This window comes from Hippocampus bargibanti, linkage group LG13, assembly GCF_051943395.1.
Source record: "Hippocampus bargibanti isolate YZ-2025 linkage group LG13, ASM5194339v1, whole genome shotgun sequence".
Taxonomy (NCBI): Eukaryota; Metazoa; Chordata; class Actinopteri; order Syngnathiformes; family Syngnathidae; genus Hippocampus; species Hippocampus bargibanti.
Window position 1 is genome coordinate 15,716,428 of NC_142746.1, and position 20,088 is coordinate 15,736,515.

Genomic DNA, 20,088 nt, shown 5'->3' on the forward strand with positions numbered 1-20,088 from the left:
AAAGCCGAAAGGAAAAGAAGAATAGTATGATGAACTGCCTTATTTTGGGTGCCCGTTGCAGTCACGTGATCCAGTACCTTGCATGCACCGCTTCCTTAGCAACGCGTGGGTGAACCCGGAAGTACTTGATGACGCTTCAGCTAACCGCGATCATGACCAGCGATAGGTAATTATGTCCGAGTTGCCAGTTTAAGTAGTTTAATTGCCGTTTATACGTGTTGAGGACATGCCATACAAGCGTTGTCTTGCTGGCGGGGACTAGTATAAGTTGTAAGTTAATGTTGTTCTATTTGCATTTTGGCGAACAGTTAGCTCGCTGTTGCAACTACAGTATAAGCTTTCTTTGCAAGTTATGATGACTGTAATGCGCCATTGTATTATCGGGTGGAATTGTTCTTAAGACGAAGCGATCAGTCGTTCTACTTCAACTTTGAAAGTCGACCAAGTCGTTGCTGTCAAACGACACCTCTCTCTCTTTCTCTGTCTGTCTCTGTCTTTCACTCTCTCGCCCCCTGTCCTCTCTCTTTAATGCCAGTTTTTTAATGGAATGTGTTCCACTGATGCACGGAAGGTCAAGGTCTCTTCTGTTGGTGTCATGGACCCTAGATAATGAAATCCCTAAATCTTTTCAACTGTACATTGGGAAATATTGTTGTTAAACTATTCGCTCCAGCTAATGTTCACATAGTAATGAACCATAACCCAACTTTCTTTGCTCTTGTGAATAACTGAGACTTTTGGCAAAGTTTCAGACACAATCATACAGTTTGCCAGTTTGCATTCAACCTGAGCACCTGTGAAATATTCCAATCCAGTTGTTTCATTTAAAGCTTTCCCCAAACCGCCAGTGTTTTGTTGGCCTGCTTTTTCGGAACATGTTGCTGGTATCAAATTCGTAATGAGTGAATATATAATAAATAAAATATACAATACTTCATCAGTTTGTGCAAAAAGTATCTTTTCTTTCTAGTGTATATAATTGAAAATTGGTTGAAAGGGATTTGTAAATCATTGTATTCTCTTTTTATTTACACTTGCACAACCTCCCAACTGGAATTGGGCCATGCACATATCAACACAACTAACATTTTGCAGCTGACATAATGTAACATTTGGATTGCCTTTTGCCTCAACAGGCGTACCTTCAGAATGTTCCCCTCACACACGGATGATGGGCCATGATAGGCTTCTCAAATTATGCAGGGTTATGGAAAGTCTACAAAATTCTGCTGAAGAGCAACAATACACATTGTACAAGGATAGCTCAAGGCCCAACAAACAGGAATCAACCAACAATTCCAAACCAGGTGTCGGTGGATTTGTGTTAGTGCATGCAGGTACGTTGTGTGGAGTTCTTTCACTTTTTGGAAAAAGAAATTGAAATTTTATGTAGAGGTTTGCACATCTGTCTCACAGTTCGGAGGATGCTAAGTTTGAATCTTAGTTGTGAGTTAGCATGTACTCCCTGTGCTTGAATGAGGTTTATTTCGGTACAATGGCTTCACCCCACATTCCAAAAACACACATTATATTTCTGCAAGTGTGATTCTAAGCTTTAATTGATGTTTGTTAGTATGTTCACCATGATTGTGATTGCAAATTTCCCCATGTGGGACTATTAAAAGCTTTATAATTCAGATTCTGATTGTCTGGTGAGCAGTGGGGTGCATGCACCCCATAGCGATCAAATTGAGACCAGTCTGCAATCTACCGGTTGACCCTATAATGTGCACCTCTGCTAGAGACGTTTTTTTTAATTAGTCAACTATTTTTATGTATAATGGCGCTTGTTTTTTTAGGTGCAGGTTACCATTCAGAATCCAAGGCGAAAGAGTACAAGCATGTATGCAAAAGAGCTTGCCAGCAAGTAAGTGTATTCCTCTCCATCCATACATTTTCGAATCCCCTGATTTTCACGTGGGTAGTTGGCACGCTGGAGCCTACCCCAGCTGTCTTTGGCCAGTAGGCTAGGTACATGCTGAACTGGTTGCCAGCCAATAACATGTATCCTTTTTTTCATCATTTCCCGCATAGAAAATGGTCACCTATCCAAAGTGAACGAATCTTTTGAATAAAGAATGTTTATTAATTCATTTAATCACATTTGTTCCCAAACTTGTTTTGCCTCCTGAAGAGGTCCCCCTCTCACTTGTAGTGAACATTACTTTTCAAATAATAATAAATTAAACCCCCACAAGCTTAAAACAAACACATACCCCCATCATCACAAAATATGCATCTTCTCATGTTTTAAAAAGGGAGGTATGCTAGAACAATGTTACTGACACTGTCTTTATCATTTTAGGCTGTGGATCAGCTCAAAGCAGGGGCACTTGCAGTTGAAGCCGTGGCTGCCGCACTGGTTGAGCTTGAGGTTGCTTTTTAATAATTCAGTGTTTTACATTGCTCTGAAAATTGTTAGATGGGTGGCATGTTTTTAATGCCATAACTGTTTTCATTTACAAATAAATGAGCATTGAATTAAAAAAAAACTCCCTGCTAATTTAAACTTCCACGTTATTTCTAAAATAGGCATTTGTTTCTTAAATTTTCCCATGCATGTGCCTATATCCTGTTGCATGATATAAATTGCTCATGTAAGGGTTGGAAAAAAGAGAATTTAATTTTATTATCACTGTAATAAGGTGCCCTTCCCGAAATTCTTTATCGTAAATATATTTTTTTAATTTGTTATGAAAGTCTGCAAATACATCAGCCATGCCCATACGTTCTGCGTGTTAGTCAATGAATGATAAAATATATTTCCCCCCCAAAAATATTCCCAAGGAAAGTCGTGATGAAATCGAATTATTTAAATAATTCACAGTGAAGAAAATCATACATAAACTATGAGCAATGAAACAAGCCAAAATGGCTATTGATCCTTGAGATTACATCGTGAAAGCATTGTCAATGAATCATGGTCAAATACAATCTACATATTCTTTATGTTCTCAGGACTCCCCTTTTACAAATGCAGGTATGGGCTCCAACTTAAATTTGTCTGGGGAAATAGAGTGTGATGCCAGTATCATGGATGGGAAATCACTACATTATGGAGCTGTAGGTGCTATTAGTGGTAGGTACCTTCTCAACAGAATATATTGAATGCTCACATATTACTCCCTCTGCGCAGACTGAATTCAATATTGTCATATGAGTCATAAAAGTATGAACAAGTGGATTTGTCAACCTGAGTTTGCATACTCAATCATTGACTCAATTTACATACTGTCTTTCCAGAAATTAAAAACCCTGTCTTAGTTGCGCATCGACTGCTGAGTGAAGCACAGAAAGGGAAACTTTCAGCCGGCAGAATACCCCCCTGGTGAATATCATAATCCCCAATTACTCTGTCAACATTTTGACGACATTGCATTTGTACTTTTGGTCAGTATCAATGAATTATTTGCCAGCTTTTTAGTGGGACGGGGTGCACACGACTGGGCAATTAGCCATGGTGTCCCACCCTGCCCTTCAGAGAAAATGGCCACTAGTGAGTATTTTTCCACTGCTTCTCAAGATGGGTTCTTGCAAAATAGGAAATTTACTAGAGATTCAACACAGATTAATTTGGATATATGGTTGCAGACAAATCAATGCATGTATTTACTTAATTTTAAATCACACACAGAATTCAGTTTATCCGCATATAAGAGGAACAAAAGAAAGATGGAGTTGGCGGAGAAAATGGACCCAGGACATAATCAAAAAAAGAGAAGACGACAATCAAGTAGAAATGTGAGTAGAATGACATTATTCATATTCGGGAAGAGAAGAACTTGAATGATGCAATAAGTGAGGTGTATTCTCCCATATAAGATCTCAAGTTGCTCCATGCAGACTGCCGTTAGCAGACAATGTACAAACTTCTCCAAAAAAAAGTTATGCTAGTGTTGACAGTGAATAGTGCCAACTTTCATTGCACTGAACATTACAACTAAAGACTGATTTGATAAGTTAAGCTAAAAAACAGCCGAACTAAAAGTAAGTTTGCTTCCAACCCACAAGTGGTATTAACCACATACAGAAGAGAGCCGGAGAGCTACTTAATTATGTAATTAGTTAATTTAATTAATTATGTAAACATAGACTATACCATGGGAACTTCCATGTCCACATACTGCTAAAAGGTACTACTTTCAAAGAAAAATAGTTGTCTTTTTAGTTCAATAACAGCAAATGCACATTTTGAACTTCATGTGAGGAGTTTGTATGTTTCCTTATGATTGCATGGATTTTCACCTGGGTACTCTGAGTTCCTCGCACATTTCAAAAACATGTTTAATTCACCAGACACTTTCAAAATGTGAAGGTTGTTTGTGTTAGTGTGCCTTGCGATTACAGGGTAGACACTGCCTCTTGCTTGAAGTGTCTCGCTCACCCATGACCATGAAGAGGTTAAACCTTTAAGAAAATGGATGGGTGAAATTTATAATTGCATATATTCCTTATACAACTCGCCTTTTTTTAACTTCCTCTTCAAATGGTCTGGCCAAGCTGTCAGTTTCCAAAATGGAATTTTTCGCTTACTGTTCAAGATTATTAATGCATCACACGCTGTTGTAATGGCTTGATTTGCAGCCTAGTGAAGAGTGTAGCCAATCATGCCAGGGGCAAACTGCAATCAGGGAGATCTGACATCTTAATGAATGAAATTTGAAGAGCATGAAAGAGTGATTCATACAGTGCTCGTCAAATACACTATGAAATCTATTTCCATTGAAATACTTGTGTAGTTCGTAAAACACCAGTCTCTCTCTGGACGCTTGTTTGGATACATTATATTTACATACTTATGGACTACTTGTACTGAAGTTCCTTTTAAGCATCACAGTAACAAACTCAACATGTCAATACCATTTGCCCGGACCATGACAATTGTTCCAGCTGGATCAACCGTCAAGTTAATGGATTTTACTCATTTCAAACAATTCTTGACTGATAATCTTTTCCTGTGGTGTAGGAAAATTGCTCCGAGTGCCTTGATACTGTTGGGGCCGTTGTCGTTGACATGCAAGGCAATGTAGCTGCAGCGGTTTCGAGTGGAGGTCTTGCCATGAAACATCCGGGCAGGGTTGGCCAGGTAATTGAGTTAGTGCCTGTTATGTAAATGCTGTGAGATGGTTTTTTTTTTTATAATAATGGTTGAGTAGACCAAAAATAGCTATTTTCATTTTATTGTGAATAGCTGCTGAAAATGAAGTCATTTGCTGCACATTTAGGTTGCTTGTGGGGATTGTTATGGTATCATTTGATCTTGAAATATCATGAAAAAAAAATCATGTCTTGACTAAGTGGGGAAAAACAAGATGAAGTTACCAAAAATAAGTCATCCACATTGTTTTTCTGTTGCTATGAGCACTTTCCCTCCTGAATGTCCATGAACTTGATTGTTCTTTGAGCAAAGTGATTGAAAAACACCAATGCCTTGATGACACAACTTTTCAGACACAGATCAAAAAAAGTGTGAAAAAGAATCCATAAAAACCCAGACTTACTATGAAAGGTTGCAGGGATGAAGCATTGACTTGACCCAAAATGCCACATATCAACCATGATTTTTGCTTTTCAAGCCATTATATTATCTTCTTTTCTCAGGCCGCTCATTATGGATGTGGCTGCTGGGCTGAAAATGCATGTAACATGAACCCATACTCTACAGCAGTCAGTACCTCAGGTATAACCTCTTTCTACTGCCTTCAACATTGTGCATAAGTCTCCTATGATGTTTAATGTTTATGACGAGCCTCACATTTTGTTTAAGTGACGATATCAATCAGAACCAGATATTGTATTTGAGCCTGTTGTTTAGCTTCAGTGAGTCAAACTTTAAAAGGCTTGATAATTATTTCCGATGACCTTCAACCATTGCTGTTGAGTGATTTTCATCAGTCACTTCCTCAGATGATGAAGTCATCTTTCTCCGCTCGCTGTTAGTCATCTGCAGGCCAGGTGCCTATCAAGGCACTTTGAATTTACAGTGACATTCAACACAGGTCACCTGCTATGGATGAAAAATTGTGTATAGCCATTGGAGTGCAGCACAATTCAGGTTGTTTTCGAGTTACCTTGTACATTAAAGATTAACATAGTTTCTCTCACTGAAACGAATGCCATTGATTTGATTCCATAAAAGTGACTTTCACTGGTTTCAAAGCAGACAGTCAGACAATTGAACTAATTAATATGATGATGATGATGATGATAATAATAATACATATTTTGATTTATATAGCACTTTAACAACAGCAGGAGCTGTAACAAAGCACTTAACATGGACAAATATCATATACAGGAAATAAAGCAGTCTCAAAGATAGTAGAAAGCACCAGGGAATAAAACTAAGATCAAGTCTGAATCATGCTGAGTCAAATGCCAAATGTCATGTGACAAAGGCCCTTCTACAATAAAACAGACGAGGCCCCCTTGCTCAATACCACATTCTTAGTTTAAACAAAAATAAAATACAAAAAAAGGACTTTACTGACCTCAGCTGTTTAATTGGTTGAAATAAGGTCCAGCAATGGAATGACTTGAACGTTTTTTGGAAATTACCTTCACAACAATGAGGGCAGTACGGTTACCTTGGTACAGAGGTAAACCATCCATTATTTAAACGTCTTCATCCTTTGTTAAAAATAAATAAATACAAACGAATGAATAAAAACAAATAAAAATAACAAGTGAAAACAAATAAATACAAATAAACAATTAAATAAAAACACAAATAAAAATACACAAATACATAATAATAATAATAATAATAATAATAATAATAATAATAATAGTTTCTATTTATTTACTATTACAGTGTCATAATTTTTCAGTGCAAAAAAATAAAAAAACTGTATCAAGCTAATATTGGTATCTGGGGAATTATGTCACTTGAATCGTTCCAAAGTATGGAAATTGGGCCAATATTGAAAGCCACTTTTAATACGCTAATGTTGGTTACTGTCCAGGCTTCCGCTGCATAACATCAGAGGTAACACTACTGTGTTTTCACCACATCCTCCCTTACCCTATAACGTTGCTCGGTTTCTAATGTTAGTTACAATTTTTTTATGGGTATTTTAAGGGGATAGCGAGCAGAATGTGTGTTCCAGTCCGTCACCTGTTTTTCATTTCCCCGCGCTGAAAGCCAGCCCCATCAAAAAGAACAAAGAAAAACAATAGTTTTCATGCTGACATAGGGGACGTTTTGATCCTTTGTCATTCACTTGGTCCCTCACCACATTCTCCTCTATTATGTTTTGATTTGTAATATGTTACTCGTACTTTGTTGTGGCCCTTAGAAAAAGAGTTTGTCACTGCTCACTCTTGTTGCCGCTGGCTGTCACATGCGATCTATGGATTTTTTTTTTGCATTGTATGCGGATGGTTCTTAATTCATCTCGTTAATTTGTTGCCATGATGATCACTTTTGAATCACTCTACCGTACACATAGTACTAAAGCCAAAGCACCTAGCCAATCTGACATTCTGCTCTCATTAGAAAAGAAAACAATTTTGCACGGGACCAGTCATATGTTCTCCACAGTTGCAGAAATGTTACGCAGAGTGCTGAAACGTGATATTATATTTTGTTTGCGTTTACAAAAATGCTGCAATACCCACAATGAAGTTTTTAACACATTGTCACAATGCGCTTTGTCTTTTTAAAATGGTCATTTCTCTTTTCCTCTTTTCTTTGCAGCAACAAGACACAAATGTGCTCTTTTTCCTTTGGGTTTCAAACTATAAATAGCATATTATTTCAGTTTGGTGATACTTTGCCTTCCAAGTTTGAGATCATAATTCATGCACTTATGGCCCTGTGCTTTTCGCTTCGCTTCAAGTGTTTGCACTTTGTTTCTGTTTCACTCCTTGGACGTGATACCCCTAACCACATGTAACAAGAGCAAACAGCTCTAAAATAATTCAGAGCTTTTGGCAAGAATAACATGTTCACACTCTGTTTTATACACAGGTTTTATGTATCCCACAGATTTGTTTTCTTGGAATACAAGAATAGGAAAATATACAAAGAGTCAGACTTTATGGATAAGTTGTTCGTGTTACATTTGGCAGGTGGTCACTCGTGTTCACCAACATCTGTTTTATTTTAACCCCTTCCTGTTAGCCAGCGGTGCAGTCCTAATATTCACCATATTTATTTTTTGTTACCCTACATATATTTATGTATGTCCTACATTAGCACATAACTTAAACAAAATGGTATTTATTAATAGAGACATCCGAATTATCTTGAGAAGAAAAGTAAGTGATCCACTGAGATGTCAGAACGCAGTTCGCGAAATAACCCTTGCAAATGTCTTGAACGTTTGCTGAAATAATGCAGGTGAATTGGTTAAATGTATTTAGTCGTGTATTTGTGTCTCCTTCAGGCTGTGGGGAGCATCTGATTCGCACTATGCTTGCACGGGAATGCTCCACTGCCATGCACTCAGAAGATGCCCATCAGGCTTTGCTGGAAGCTATGCAAAACAAGTTTATCAGTGAGTTGCACATATGTAGCTTTCATTCAACTTTCTCAGTGATGATATATGCATATACCAAGAATACGTTAATGGAAAAACAATCATTATCAGTATTAACAGGCAAATGTAACAAACAGATGCTGCTGGGTAGTCCCCATTGGGAAAATCAGTTTCAAAAGAAAAGTCTTGGGATTCATTTTTTTTTTTCCTTTCGTCCCTACTTTTCACAGTTTCAATTTGATGGCCGCCGTTTTCATGTGAATCTTTAACTTGTTTTATTCTCAAAAGTCGTCCATGTTATAGTTTGCTGTGGTGTATTAAGACAGTGACCGTACGTCCACTTAAACTGTCATTAATCAATAGTGTTGAAACATTTGGACCACCTGTATGATGAAAGTTAATTAAAATATCCTCTTATAGACAATTTGCAGTAAATCCTGTTGTAGTGTAGGTGCCGGTAATGATTCCTTATTCCGAATCTGTCACATAGTTTCTCTTTGTGACGGCTCTCCACTAAAAAGGGTTTGCCATATACATTTTCTAAAGCAATCTAAAATAATGTACACATCCAACTAAAATAATGTACACATCCAACACTTTAGGACAATGGATGGCTAAACAATGGTAAGTATCAAGGGGGTGTACTTAATACTTTGCCGCTATTTGTTGAACAAAAATCCGCCTTTTAGGTTGCGGAATGTACATACAATTACGTTTTTTGTGTGTGTGTGTGTGTGTGTGTGTGTGTGTGTGTGTGTGTGTTTCTTTCAACATGTAGGCTAGTGTTTGACACATTTTAATTTACACCCAATGATTATCAGATATATGTTGTGTCTGTTATTCTTTGTATCTTGCTTTGTACATTAAGGTTCACCATTTCTGGCCAGCGAAGATCGAGTTTTGGGTGGAGTAATCGTCTTGCGGTGCTGCAGATGTGTGGAACCTCAGCCATCTACAAATGTTCAGGGTTCTCTAGGTGAGATATGGGATATTTCATTGCTGATCAGACTTGGATTCATACAAAGATGGCCTTCGATATGTCGAATCTATTATTGGCGTATTAGATTGAAGAGATGTTTGGGTTGGGTTAGTGGGGTGTGGTCAGGGAGGGGGTGTCTTCATTCTGGCTTTCCTAGCGGGTGGTCTGTTTTAACTTGCACAATCAGGCTCCGGTTTCACACACTTCATCTCAGATCTCACGCAGACCTCCCACTACGGCATCAAATGTTAATCTTCAGACAAACAGGCCTGCTGAATGTGTCTTAGTTTGGCTGATTGGATCTGCTTTCTCTACCTGGAGATTTTTTTATTGGCCAACTATAAACTGATTTGGTTTAGTATTGTTTGAATTCACTAGCATTATATGTTGTAATTCAAGCACCGCTGTACTATTTTGTGATTAAAAATAGGTTATATTGTGTCTTTTTTCATTCATTCCAATATGTTTGCACAGTGGAGTTTCTTTGGAGCCATACCACAGAGAGCATGTGTGTCGGCTACATGTCTGCCCAAGATAGTAAAGCAAAGGTGAGTGCTATTATACTGCCTTAACATGCTAATTGTGTCAATTCAATTTCAACAAAGTCTGTTGAAATTACTTACCCCCTTTCAGTTTGTCATTGACTTTATCTGGACAAGAGCAATATATATTGTTTATAAATATCACCAAACAAATTTGTCTCATAAACACGTCAGTTCTGTCAACGAGTGTAATTTACTCTAATAGCTCTTATTGTCACTACAGCAAATAATCAATATCTATGACAATAGGCCGAAACCTCCTATGTCAGAATCAGATGAGTGTTTTTTTTCATCTGTACTGTCGCACGTGTGGATGTTTTTTTTTTAATCGATTTTAATTGTTGAAAAAGCTTTCTTTAACAATGCAATATTTAAGAGTTGAACAAACATTCGTTTTTTTTTTTTTTTTTTTTTTTGGGGGGGGGGGGTGTTCACTGGAAAGCGATGATTTTGCAGGTGTGGATTCCACCCAATTCCAGTGACATCATACATAGGTGAGCAAAGATAGATTCTGATAATACACAAAAATTATCTGACCAGTTAAATAATAGGAGATTGTTTTCTGCGGCACACCTGATAAGCTCTCACAGCACACTAAAGTGCAGCAACACAGTGGTTGGTAATCAATCAACTAGAAAGTTAGCATTGTATCAAGTAATTCACGTATATGTACATTATATGTATTTTTTTGTAATTATTTTATAGTGATCAGAATTCACCTTGTCATATGAAAACATGCAGTTACGGTGGAAACAAAACACACAGTGAACCTCAAAGATCGGCAAGACCTTGCAGAGGCATAAATTTGGCATCTTATTGTTCCCAGTTTCCAGATGTGCTGTCCAAGCTTCTTTATCATAGCACAAAGAAACACACGAGCCTGTGGGGCAACATTGAAAGAGAGCAGCATAAAAATGACAGATCGCAATAGTTTTCTTTTGAATTGTTGAGATGACTTACAATGGTTGCTAGTAAAATCCATAATTTGGATAAACCTTCTCAGAGATGACTGTGGAGGACTTGCCAAAAGCATATACAGTATGTCCAATGGCAGCGGGTGGTCGGGATTGAAGTGTAATGTCTGGAAACATATGACTACAAAAGCCAGCAGCCTCTTGCGCTCAGAGTAAGACAAGACTTTGTATATACTGTAACTTGAAGGTCAAGTTTCTTGTTTGGATTCTGGGGGTGTACAAATTAATGATGTGGACACTGGAAGGTTCACTGACCTTGTCAGTGCCTAGTCAGTGCATGGACACGCACATGCAGTCGGGTGAGAACCAATATTTCAAGTCATGTTGGTGCCTTTATTGCTGGCTGCATTGTTTATTTTCTTTATTATAACGTGACCATTTCTGTGTTTTTTTTGTAAGAAAGACAGGCCATATTGTGAAATGTCCTGCAGTTTATGGACAAGAGAGTTTGAGTACTGATCACATTGATTTGTTTGGCCGATTAATCTCCCACTCTGAATGAGGAGAGGCCACTGTTGTTCAAGACATGCTCAAATTTCAAAGTGTTGATGCTATGACCTGCTGAGCACTGTTCCACCACTCGTGACTTGACTTCACACCGACCCCTTCTTTCAGGAATTAAATACACTCAAAAATATTGTGTTTGTCTTTTGAGTTGAAGAAAGTATAATTTCGCATTGCTGATTAGATGGAGAATTGTATGTAAGCAAAGGTTGCCTTTGCGGCCAGATAATTGTGTCTTTTAATGAGATACCGCAGTTTTTTCTACTACAGCAATGTTACTCAACAACCCCATCAATACCTTTTATAGTAAGCACTGCAAGGGTACTTCAGAGACTGGTAAAGCAGCATTTTGAAGGAGTGAGGTTATAACGCTTCCATGTGCATCTGTTTCTTTTACCATCTGCATGCCAAAGCAGCTGGCCATCCGGTACTTCATGCCAACATTGTGGGTTCAAAACAAAACTTGAGCCTTTCCTTCTCCGCTGGGCCACAAAACACTGTCAACCTCTTCTCCACTGAATGTATGCCAAAGTGAAAGGCTTCTAGTTCCTCTCCTGTCTGTTTAGGTCGCAGAAAAGGGCATCGATGAAAAGCTTTTTTTTTTTTTTTATCAGTGATGTCCACTAACTACTGCCATATGTTTTTTAATGTGTCATGAGAAAATTGGAGATCTGTAAACACTACCCATGGTACCGTACAGTTCTCCCCGAATACACATGATGCACATTATAATACATTCAGGGTATTTTGGGGGGTTTGTCAGTGGGGATTGTTGCTGCCCATCAGATACCCAAAGGGGACCTTCACCTTGTGTACTTTACACCAGCATGGTTAAACCTTGTTCCCTTTCCCATCCCTGAAAAACACTCACCCTATGCTGTCCTCATTCATGTCAGGCTACCCCACCTCAGTCCGGTGGATTACCGTATTTTCCGGTGTATGAGACACACCCAAAAGCCTTGATTTTCGTCAAAAGATGACCCTGCTCCTTACATGCAGGTGCACCTTACATATGAACTCATATTGAGCCACAGCAGGTCTCATAACGACTGTCAGCAGCCACCGACGCCATTTCCCCCTGTAGAAGTCATAGTGCGTAACTCCAGCCTTCACTCTAGCGCATTATAATGTGGTGTGCCTTATATTTGGAAACTTTTATATTTTTATATTATATTTTTATATAACTTTTTTTCATTCATTGAAGATGCGCCTTAATCTCCAGTGTGCCTTATGTATGGAAAATTTGGAAAATACACCATTCCTTGGGGTTGCGCCTTATACACTGGAAGATACACGTTGTTTTATTACTTTTTATGCAAGGTGGTGCTTTTCATGAAAAATGATGTGACAAAGGATTCCATTCATTATGTGACATATTAGTAGAATTATATTAGTATAGCATATTAGTAGAATTTCAATTTTGGTGATGATCTAGTGCAGTTGAATTTGCACGTATTTCACAGTGAGCTCCTTTTAAAATTTGCGTAAAATGTCCCCATCTATCTATACACTGGATTGAGTCTCACATATGAGCTGCAGGGACAGGCCACAACACCCCCCCCCCCCCCCTTCACTAACTCTTACCCCCGGCTTTACATGATTGCGTAGATGAAAGAGAAATGTAAAATATGCCCCCACCCCCAAGGCCCCGTTCCCTCTTCCTGGACATCATTATCACTACAAAGCTTTTGCAAAACGAACGCCAGAGATCATCGGACAGCAAGTCCTTTTGATATTGTCTATTTTTTAAATTATATCTCTTTTAATGACAACTGTCTTTCATGATTGGACATTTTGTTTTTGTTATCCGTTTAGGCCTGGTAATAAATAGCACATGATTCAAAGAATGTGAAAGCCACAACAAAACCGTGACATAGTCAGCCTGCTAAAAGTGACTTTTGGCATACTCTCTGGACTTAGCATGTGGCTTGTCTTGCCTCGAGAGGCATTCATCAAGTGTTCTGTTGCTCACAAATTCACAACAACTATGTCTTTCATGCAATATTTTGACCCAGCTTGTGTCTTGTCATGCGGTCGCTTTGCTGGGTCACAACTTGACAGTATGTGCGCTGTTGCAAATCCCCATTTTCTGTTTACACTGTATTGCTATCATGTTTATAGTTCAATTCTTCAAGTTACGGTTCATCATCACGGACGCTTAAACATGTCTTCCATTGGCGATGATGCAAAGTTTTGAGAATTGTGGCGGTTGATGTGGATTTTGATGGACAATAACACAATCCGTACAAGACCACATGACCAAATAGATTGGGATTGAACTTGTTATGGACATAAGCATCCATTACCTTCTGTGTTTACACCAGGCTTGGCTACAGTGTGGTTATTGACAGACTAGAAATAAACACCCATCCTCCCGAAACCGCATAAGGAACCCTCCTTATATGGTTTGGAATTCACATTGCATTGTGCTTGCTCACTTATTTTTGTCCAACCGTTCCTTCAATAGTCATTGCCATCACAATGTGAAAGTTTCAAAAAAGTGATTGACAGTTTTCTGGCGCGTTGCTAATGTTTATCATGCATTGCCTCTATCCCGTAAATTGTTGTAAATTATGCAGTTGGCTTTGCTTTCTATTCAATTTAGTTCGAATTGTGAAGACTTCAAAGGATCCCTTTTGTCATGAAAGCACCTTAAGTTGATTATGACTCAGCTTTGAACCTTCACTTGAAACAGATTTAAAATGGCTGCTCTCAAAACCCATCCACAAAAGATGAAGGGAATAAGATGAATACAGACGTTTGTATTGGGAGCATAATAACCCCCAACAGTGTTGCCGTGTGTGTGTCTGTGTGCGTGTGCGCGCGCATGTGTGCTTGCTTGTATGTGTGCGTTCCATGCGCGTCCATGTGTATACCCTTATCCGGGTGATGTTCCGGTGTCTGACGGTTGCCCCCAATATGCCAACGGCCAAAGTCTCAGACTTGACTTAAAGAATATTGTAGAGATTGACAGTCCTGCCACTGGAGATGTGAAATCAGTGGCCCATTCATTCTCTTCTTGTATCTGATGTTATTTTACTTTAGGATGACAAACCTATCAAGTTTACTTTAGGATGACAAACCTACCAAGTGTCATTTAGCAGTCCAAAAAGACAAATGGAGACGAAATAGGACCTCAGGTTCCAGATCAAAAACATAGGCAAATGTCACACTGTGTTCATCATACCAAAGGTGATTTGAGTCTGGACTGATGCGCAGCAGCTGTTTGGAGACTGACTCGGAGACTGCAAGACATCAAATACTGCACATTCTGAAAGTCTGATTATCTGCTGCCTTAATTGTTCACAGTGGTAACATTAGACCAACAAACTGACCTGCAAATATTTCATTCTTTAGGTTGTCATTTCGTTCTTTGATGTAAATACTATATGCCCTTTTGACCATTTGCAGTGGACCAGCTGTCGCTCAACTATTATTATGTCGAAAACCCCTAGTTTGCTGGATCTGATTCACTTTTATCTAATTTGCATATGATGAGCATATAAATAAGTACTGGTGAAAAATACAGATTTTAAACACATTTTTTAGGCTTGATATTGATGTAGTCAGGACGTGTGGTCGTTTTCATCATAAAAACTTCTAACGTCAGTAGTATCTTCATTAACTCTTAAAGGACAACCGACATCACTTTTTTGTTTTCTAACTGACATCAGAAAACACATTTTATAGCATCTAAAATAACCAAAACACGCAGTATGATATTTTTAGTCAAATGCAAAACATCAATAAAAATGACTTAAAGTGTCCAAAATCTGCAAAAAATTGAGCTGCGAATTGGGCATTTTCAGAAAGTCCCGCCCCCAGTTCGTGACGTCACGCCAAGACGTCTTGCATTGCTCGAGAATCAAAACAATGGCTTCAGATTCGGAGAATATGCTTTCTTGTTACACATCCAGTTATGAATATGATTCAAATAGTTCTGAAGAGGAAAGCATACATGTTTGCGATCGATTAAAGAATTTATTCCGTGCCATTTTGAGGCAACATTGGGGGGAAATGTATTACCAAAAAAGAGGCAGAAAATGGCGACCAAGCTCCGTGTGAGGAATTAATCAGCCCGTTTCCACAGGCTGATAAATTCCTTACATGGCGCTTTGTCGCCCTCTTCTGCCTCTTTTTGGTGCAACACAACATTTTCAGACCAAACAAGTACAGCAAAATGCATTGACGTGATGGAAGGACTGCTACAATGTGTCCTTTTTTCGGTCAGGGGCGTTCCTTCAGTGACGTAGGGTGAGGACTCGTCACCAACTCAAAAACAAGACTTCCGGAATATTCAGCGCGAGTCTTAAAACGTAAAATGTAGCTATGTGCGTTGGACTCTCTATCAAATACGCTCAGTAGAAGTAATTTGAAGCCATTTTACAAATTATGGACACAACTTGTCCGGAGACGTCGGTTGTCCTTTAAATTATGAACCTGTGCATGTCAGTTTCTTGTCACATTGCGTCTCATGTTGTTATCTTCTATGCTCCTTTCAGACACACATATCCAGATTACCACCTGGGACAGTTCCCGGTCAGTCCTTGGCCATTGAGGGAGGTGTTTGTCGCCTGGTGAATTCGACCGATTGAGTCCCTTTCTTCTTTGTTGTTTGGCTTCTGAAGCAATATTATACCCACAGTGCATTCTGAAGCGTATGCAGGAAACAATAAGCTTGGGTGGATCACGTCATTTGTGCGCTTGCAAGACTTATACTTGATGATGCACTGTTTTGCCTCCATGTGCCGCATTTGATTTTTATTTTCCTTTTTTACTGTAGATAAGCTATGATTTTGAGGTAAACAGGGTGCGTGTTATTTTGTATTGCTTCACCAGTGGAACTATTTTTGAGGGATTTCAAAATCTAATTTAGTTAATAAATGATTTTCAAGCATGATAGACGGAATTATGCACATTGCAAAATTCCTGCGACTAAAGACAACTGTTAATCGTGAATAGTGGAATCACATCTGAAAGTAAAATATGATATAATAATTGAAGAACGCATTAAACATCTATGTAGTCTCACACATCATCAAACCATGTCGGATAGTAAAAATAAAAATAAAATGCTTGGTTATTCAGATCCTTTAGAAACAACATTGTTTATTCACAAATGACTGCATGCACATCACAAAGAGGGCAGAACTGCATAAATGCACTTCCAAAACTATGCAGATACTGTAGTACTCGGGTGGAATTAAGAACTACAGCCACACCAACCATGACGAGAGAAGGGTTAATTCATGATCCAATGTATGCAAGTTTTATTTGCAAATGTAAAATCATGTTTTTGTGAGGAGTCTTCATTAGTTATTATTCAAGTCTCGAGAAGAAATGGTGTAAAACTGTACAAAATATAGAACATCCTAATATGTGCGCAGCTTTCTATGGTGCTTGAAAATTGAATAAACTTTTATATTACCATGTCACTGTGTCTAGCTTGAGAAACTTCAGGACAACAGATGTTTTCTTGGAATTGGACTGTTTCAATTCTGCCACACACAGCTATTTGGAGAACGGATTTTGTTTGCCCTGTGAAACTGTTTTATTTCTGTCAGAAATGTATAGTCTCGGAATAAATTGCATGTTAGTTGGAAAGGAGAACGACAGTCGCCAGCATGTGCTGAACCTCATGCCTCAAGTATGTTGAGCAGACATTATTTTGGACGTTTAAGCCTTTTTGGACTTATAACCTTTAATTCTTTATTTCATGTTTAAGTTTTAAACTTAATAGCCGACACCTACGAATGATGTATTGCAGGTTGTCAAAGTAAAACATTTAAGACTTCAAAGGATGAGATTGAAGATGCAATCGTTTGATGGGGTCAAATGTCAAACCTGTAACTTTTTTCCTCCTGTTATTTTCCATTTTCAAAGAATTGTCAGTTTTCTGATAACAGAGTGAACTTGCGTTAGATAACCGACAAGTACTTAACATTTGAGTACTCAGCAATACTTGAGAAAGCCATTCGGTCGTTCTATTACAATAAAAAAAATGTTTTATTACAAGTAAATGTTGTGAATAAACACAACGTAGCAACTGCATTTTTAGTACAGCATTGCATCTTCAAGGTTGTGTGGTGCATCAGTCTAAACATTAGTGGGCACGATATAAAAGGGCTGAATTATGCATATAGATTAAACAAATAAATCATTGTAACCACATGACCATATAGGATGTTACCGAAAGCATTCCCATACAAATTCGACCGACAATGTTAAAATGTATCCACGCGAATGTCACATTAACTCATTCAGTGCCAGACGTAAAAATGTGTCCACTCCACTGCCAGGGTTTTTTTTCATTGTCACTTGAATTCCAGGACCCACAGAATATTGAGTTTTTGGACTACATAATCATTCAGTACAGCATAAGAAACTTTGAACTCTCTTCTTTCATCAGAACGAAAGCGTTAATTCCTACCTTATACGGGTCTGGAGTTATATGAGCTTGAAATGAGGGCGGCTGTCCAAAATACAAGGGAATACATACATGTTGGTTTATATCGCGCTTTAACAACAGCTGAAGCTGGAACAAGGCGATAACATGGAAAAAAGAGAAATGCTGTCCCTTTGTGGAAAAGAAAAAAACATTGCCAGAGGTCATGGCCAGTGCTTTATTGGCACCAAAGCATGTAAAAACAAAACCCGAACAAATTGGGGAATGGCGCGCTACATCTTATTTTCAATTCCCAAATAAATTTGTGAATGGCAGTGAATGATCCAAATATTTCCGTTTTTTTCCTGTGTGTAAGGCGCACCCAAAAGGCTTAAAATCAATTGATTTTCTTCAAAATATGACCATGCGTCTTATATGCAGGTGCGGCTTATATGTGAAGTGAGCCACAACTACTGTCAGCAGCCATCGACTCCATTTCCCCCTGTAGAAGTAGTGTGATACCCCAGTCTTTAATGTAGCGTCTTATAATGTGGTGTGCCTTATATTTGGAAAATATGTATATATTATATTTGGAAAACATTTTTCATTGATTGAAGGTGCGCCTTATAGTCTAGTGCACCTTATATATGGAAAAAGTTTGAAAATACACTATTCATTTGGGGGTGCGCCTTATACTCCCGTGCGCCTTATACACCATTAAATACGGTCGTCTAATCACAATTCGCTCAAATTGTTATGAAAACATTGTATGCTAATATACAAAACAATGTTTTGTAATACGCCTAAAACTTTCATTATCCATGTCCTTAAAAATTCCACAATAATACAGCTCACATGGCTTTCGTGTTGCAATATTGACGTATAGTATTGGAGAATTTTTAAAGGCACCAAAGAAGATTAATTAGTCATCTTGAAAAATCTATTAAGTGTGATTTTGGCAGCAGGGATGGTTCTTTTTTCCTCAAATTCTACCACTTTTACATTAACATTGAGTTTGACCACTGGCAGTTTGGTTTGAAAGTGTAAGAAATGGCACTCCTGTGAGACCACCGACATGCAAAATGTAGCTGACAGGTCACAAGAAGTGTCACAAATGTGTTTGTGTTTCCTCTCCATCCTTCTGACCCTGGTTTGATCCTGCATGCGCATCTAAAAAGAGACGGTTGTTACCTTGCCCCTCACCCAGACGCTCACCAGTCACCATTAGCTTGATTATGGGCTATTACAGAGAGCCCACTTTTCATCAGAGCTAATCTGCGTTGCCGGGATACCCTCAAGCAAATTCATCTTGGAAACCTTGCCCTTCGAGCATGAACCTGCTTTACCCGGAATCCCCTTTTGCTTTGAAAAGGGATCCTGGATCTTTAAAAAGTGGACAGAGTCCTGAGCCATTCAAGGTGTATCCAATGCCTGGTGCCTAAGCAAGGCTCTTAAATGCAAAACAGACGGTGGAGCAAATAAAGATCAAAGGCAGCAAGCCAGGCTGCTGTCCTCACACGCCAAACGCCACTGTCAGAATGAATTACTGCCACTCGCCTTCCGTGCTCATGCAGCTTCACCCCTGGCCAAAATCTCCCACCTCAAGGATGGCAACCATCTTGTCACTGTCAACGTTTCACATCCACACACAGGGTCAACATTCACTGTGTACAGTCTGGAAATGTCTTTTGTAGAGAAAATTGACCCTCAAGAGCTCAAGGAGGTCTTACCAGAATGAGTATCAAGTTATTAACTTTAATTATGTTCATGCACAATGGGGGTTAGATTTCATTAGATGAAGAAGCAAGCTATTCAGGTTCAAGTACTGGTAAAGAAAGAGTCTATCTAAAAATGTGGCTTTTTTTTCGTCAGTGACATGAGCAAACTACGGCCCGTTATGCTTTTTAATCCAGCCCGCCGAACTATAGTAAAAACAGTGTCTGAAACTCATGAAACAAAGTTAGCGGACAACAAGGCAGACAACTCTAGAAAGCTGCCTGCCCCATTTTTCACAACTTGAGACACAATAAGATGACTAATCGCAAATAAAAAAATTGTAGTCAAAAGTATTTTTTTAATTAATGATGCAGCCACCACAAATGGTACCTTGCTTAAATTATTCTAAATATCTCCAGTTGAAGATTTTGCTCCAGTTGTCATTTATCATCATGGTGCACAATGCAATGTTTGCATTTCCTGCTAAAAGCCACTAAGCGGCTTT

The 20,088-nt window shown here is 38.6% G+C and overlaps 1 protein-coding gene across 3 annotated transcripts; it reads left to right on the plus strand.

The window, feature by feature from the left end:
• The first annotated feature begins 110 nt into the window (after positions 1–110).
• tasp1 (taspase, threonine aspartase, 1) lies at positions 111–18,448 on the plus strand. Of its 3 annotated transcripts, none has more exons than XM_089012503.1 (14): positions 111–166; positions 1,137–1,337; positions 1,800–1,867; positions 2,306–2,374; positions 2,959–3,079; positions 3,244–3,328; positions 3,417–3,496; positions 3,635–3,741; positions 4,967–5,086; positions 5,602–5,680; positions 8,391–8,501; positions 9,352–9,459; positions 9,937–10,010; positions 15,985–18,446. In XM_089012503.1, the coding sequence occupies exons 2-14, from the start codon at positions 1,169–1,171 to the stop codon at positions 16,075–16,077; spliced, it is 1,284 nt and encodes a 427-aa protein (XP_088868629.1). In that variant the 5' UTR covers positions 111–166; positions 1,137–1,168; the 3' UTR covers positions 16,078–18,446. The 3 variants fall into 3 exon arrangements, with proteins under 3 accessions (XP_088868629.1, XP_088868628.1, XP_088868630.1); XM_089012502.1 differs by having other exon boundaries at positions 135–270; XM_089012504.1 differs by lacking the exon at positions 111–166 and having other exon boundaries at positions 1,179–1,337; positions 15,985–18,448.
• The last annotated feature ends 1,640 nt before the right edge of the window (positions 18,449–20,088 follow it).

Excerpts from the sequence above, each read along its gene's own strand:
- tasp1 (XM_089012503.1), top strand. The coding sequence starts at position 1,169 with ATGATGGGCCATGATAGGCTTCTCAAATTATGCAGGGTTATGGAAAGT. Across the intron at positions 2,375-2,958 it reads CCGCACTGGTTGAGCTTGAG|GACTCCCCTTTTACAAATGC; the intron begins GTTGCTTTTTAA and ends TTATGTTCTCAG. Across the intron at positions 9,460-9,936 it reads AAATGTTCAGGGTTCTCTAG|TGGAGTTTCTTTGGAGCCAT; the intron begins GTGAGATATGGG and ends ATGTTTGCACAG.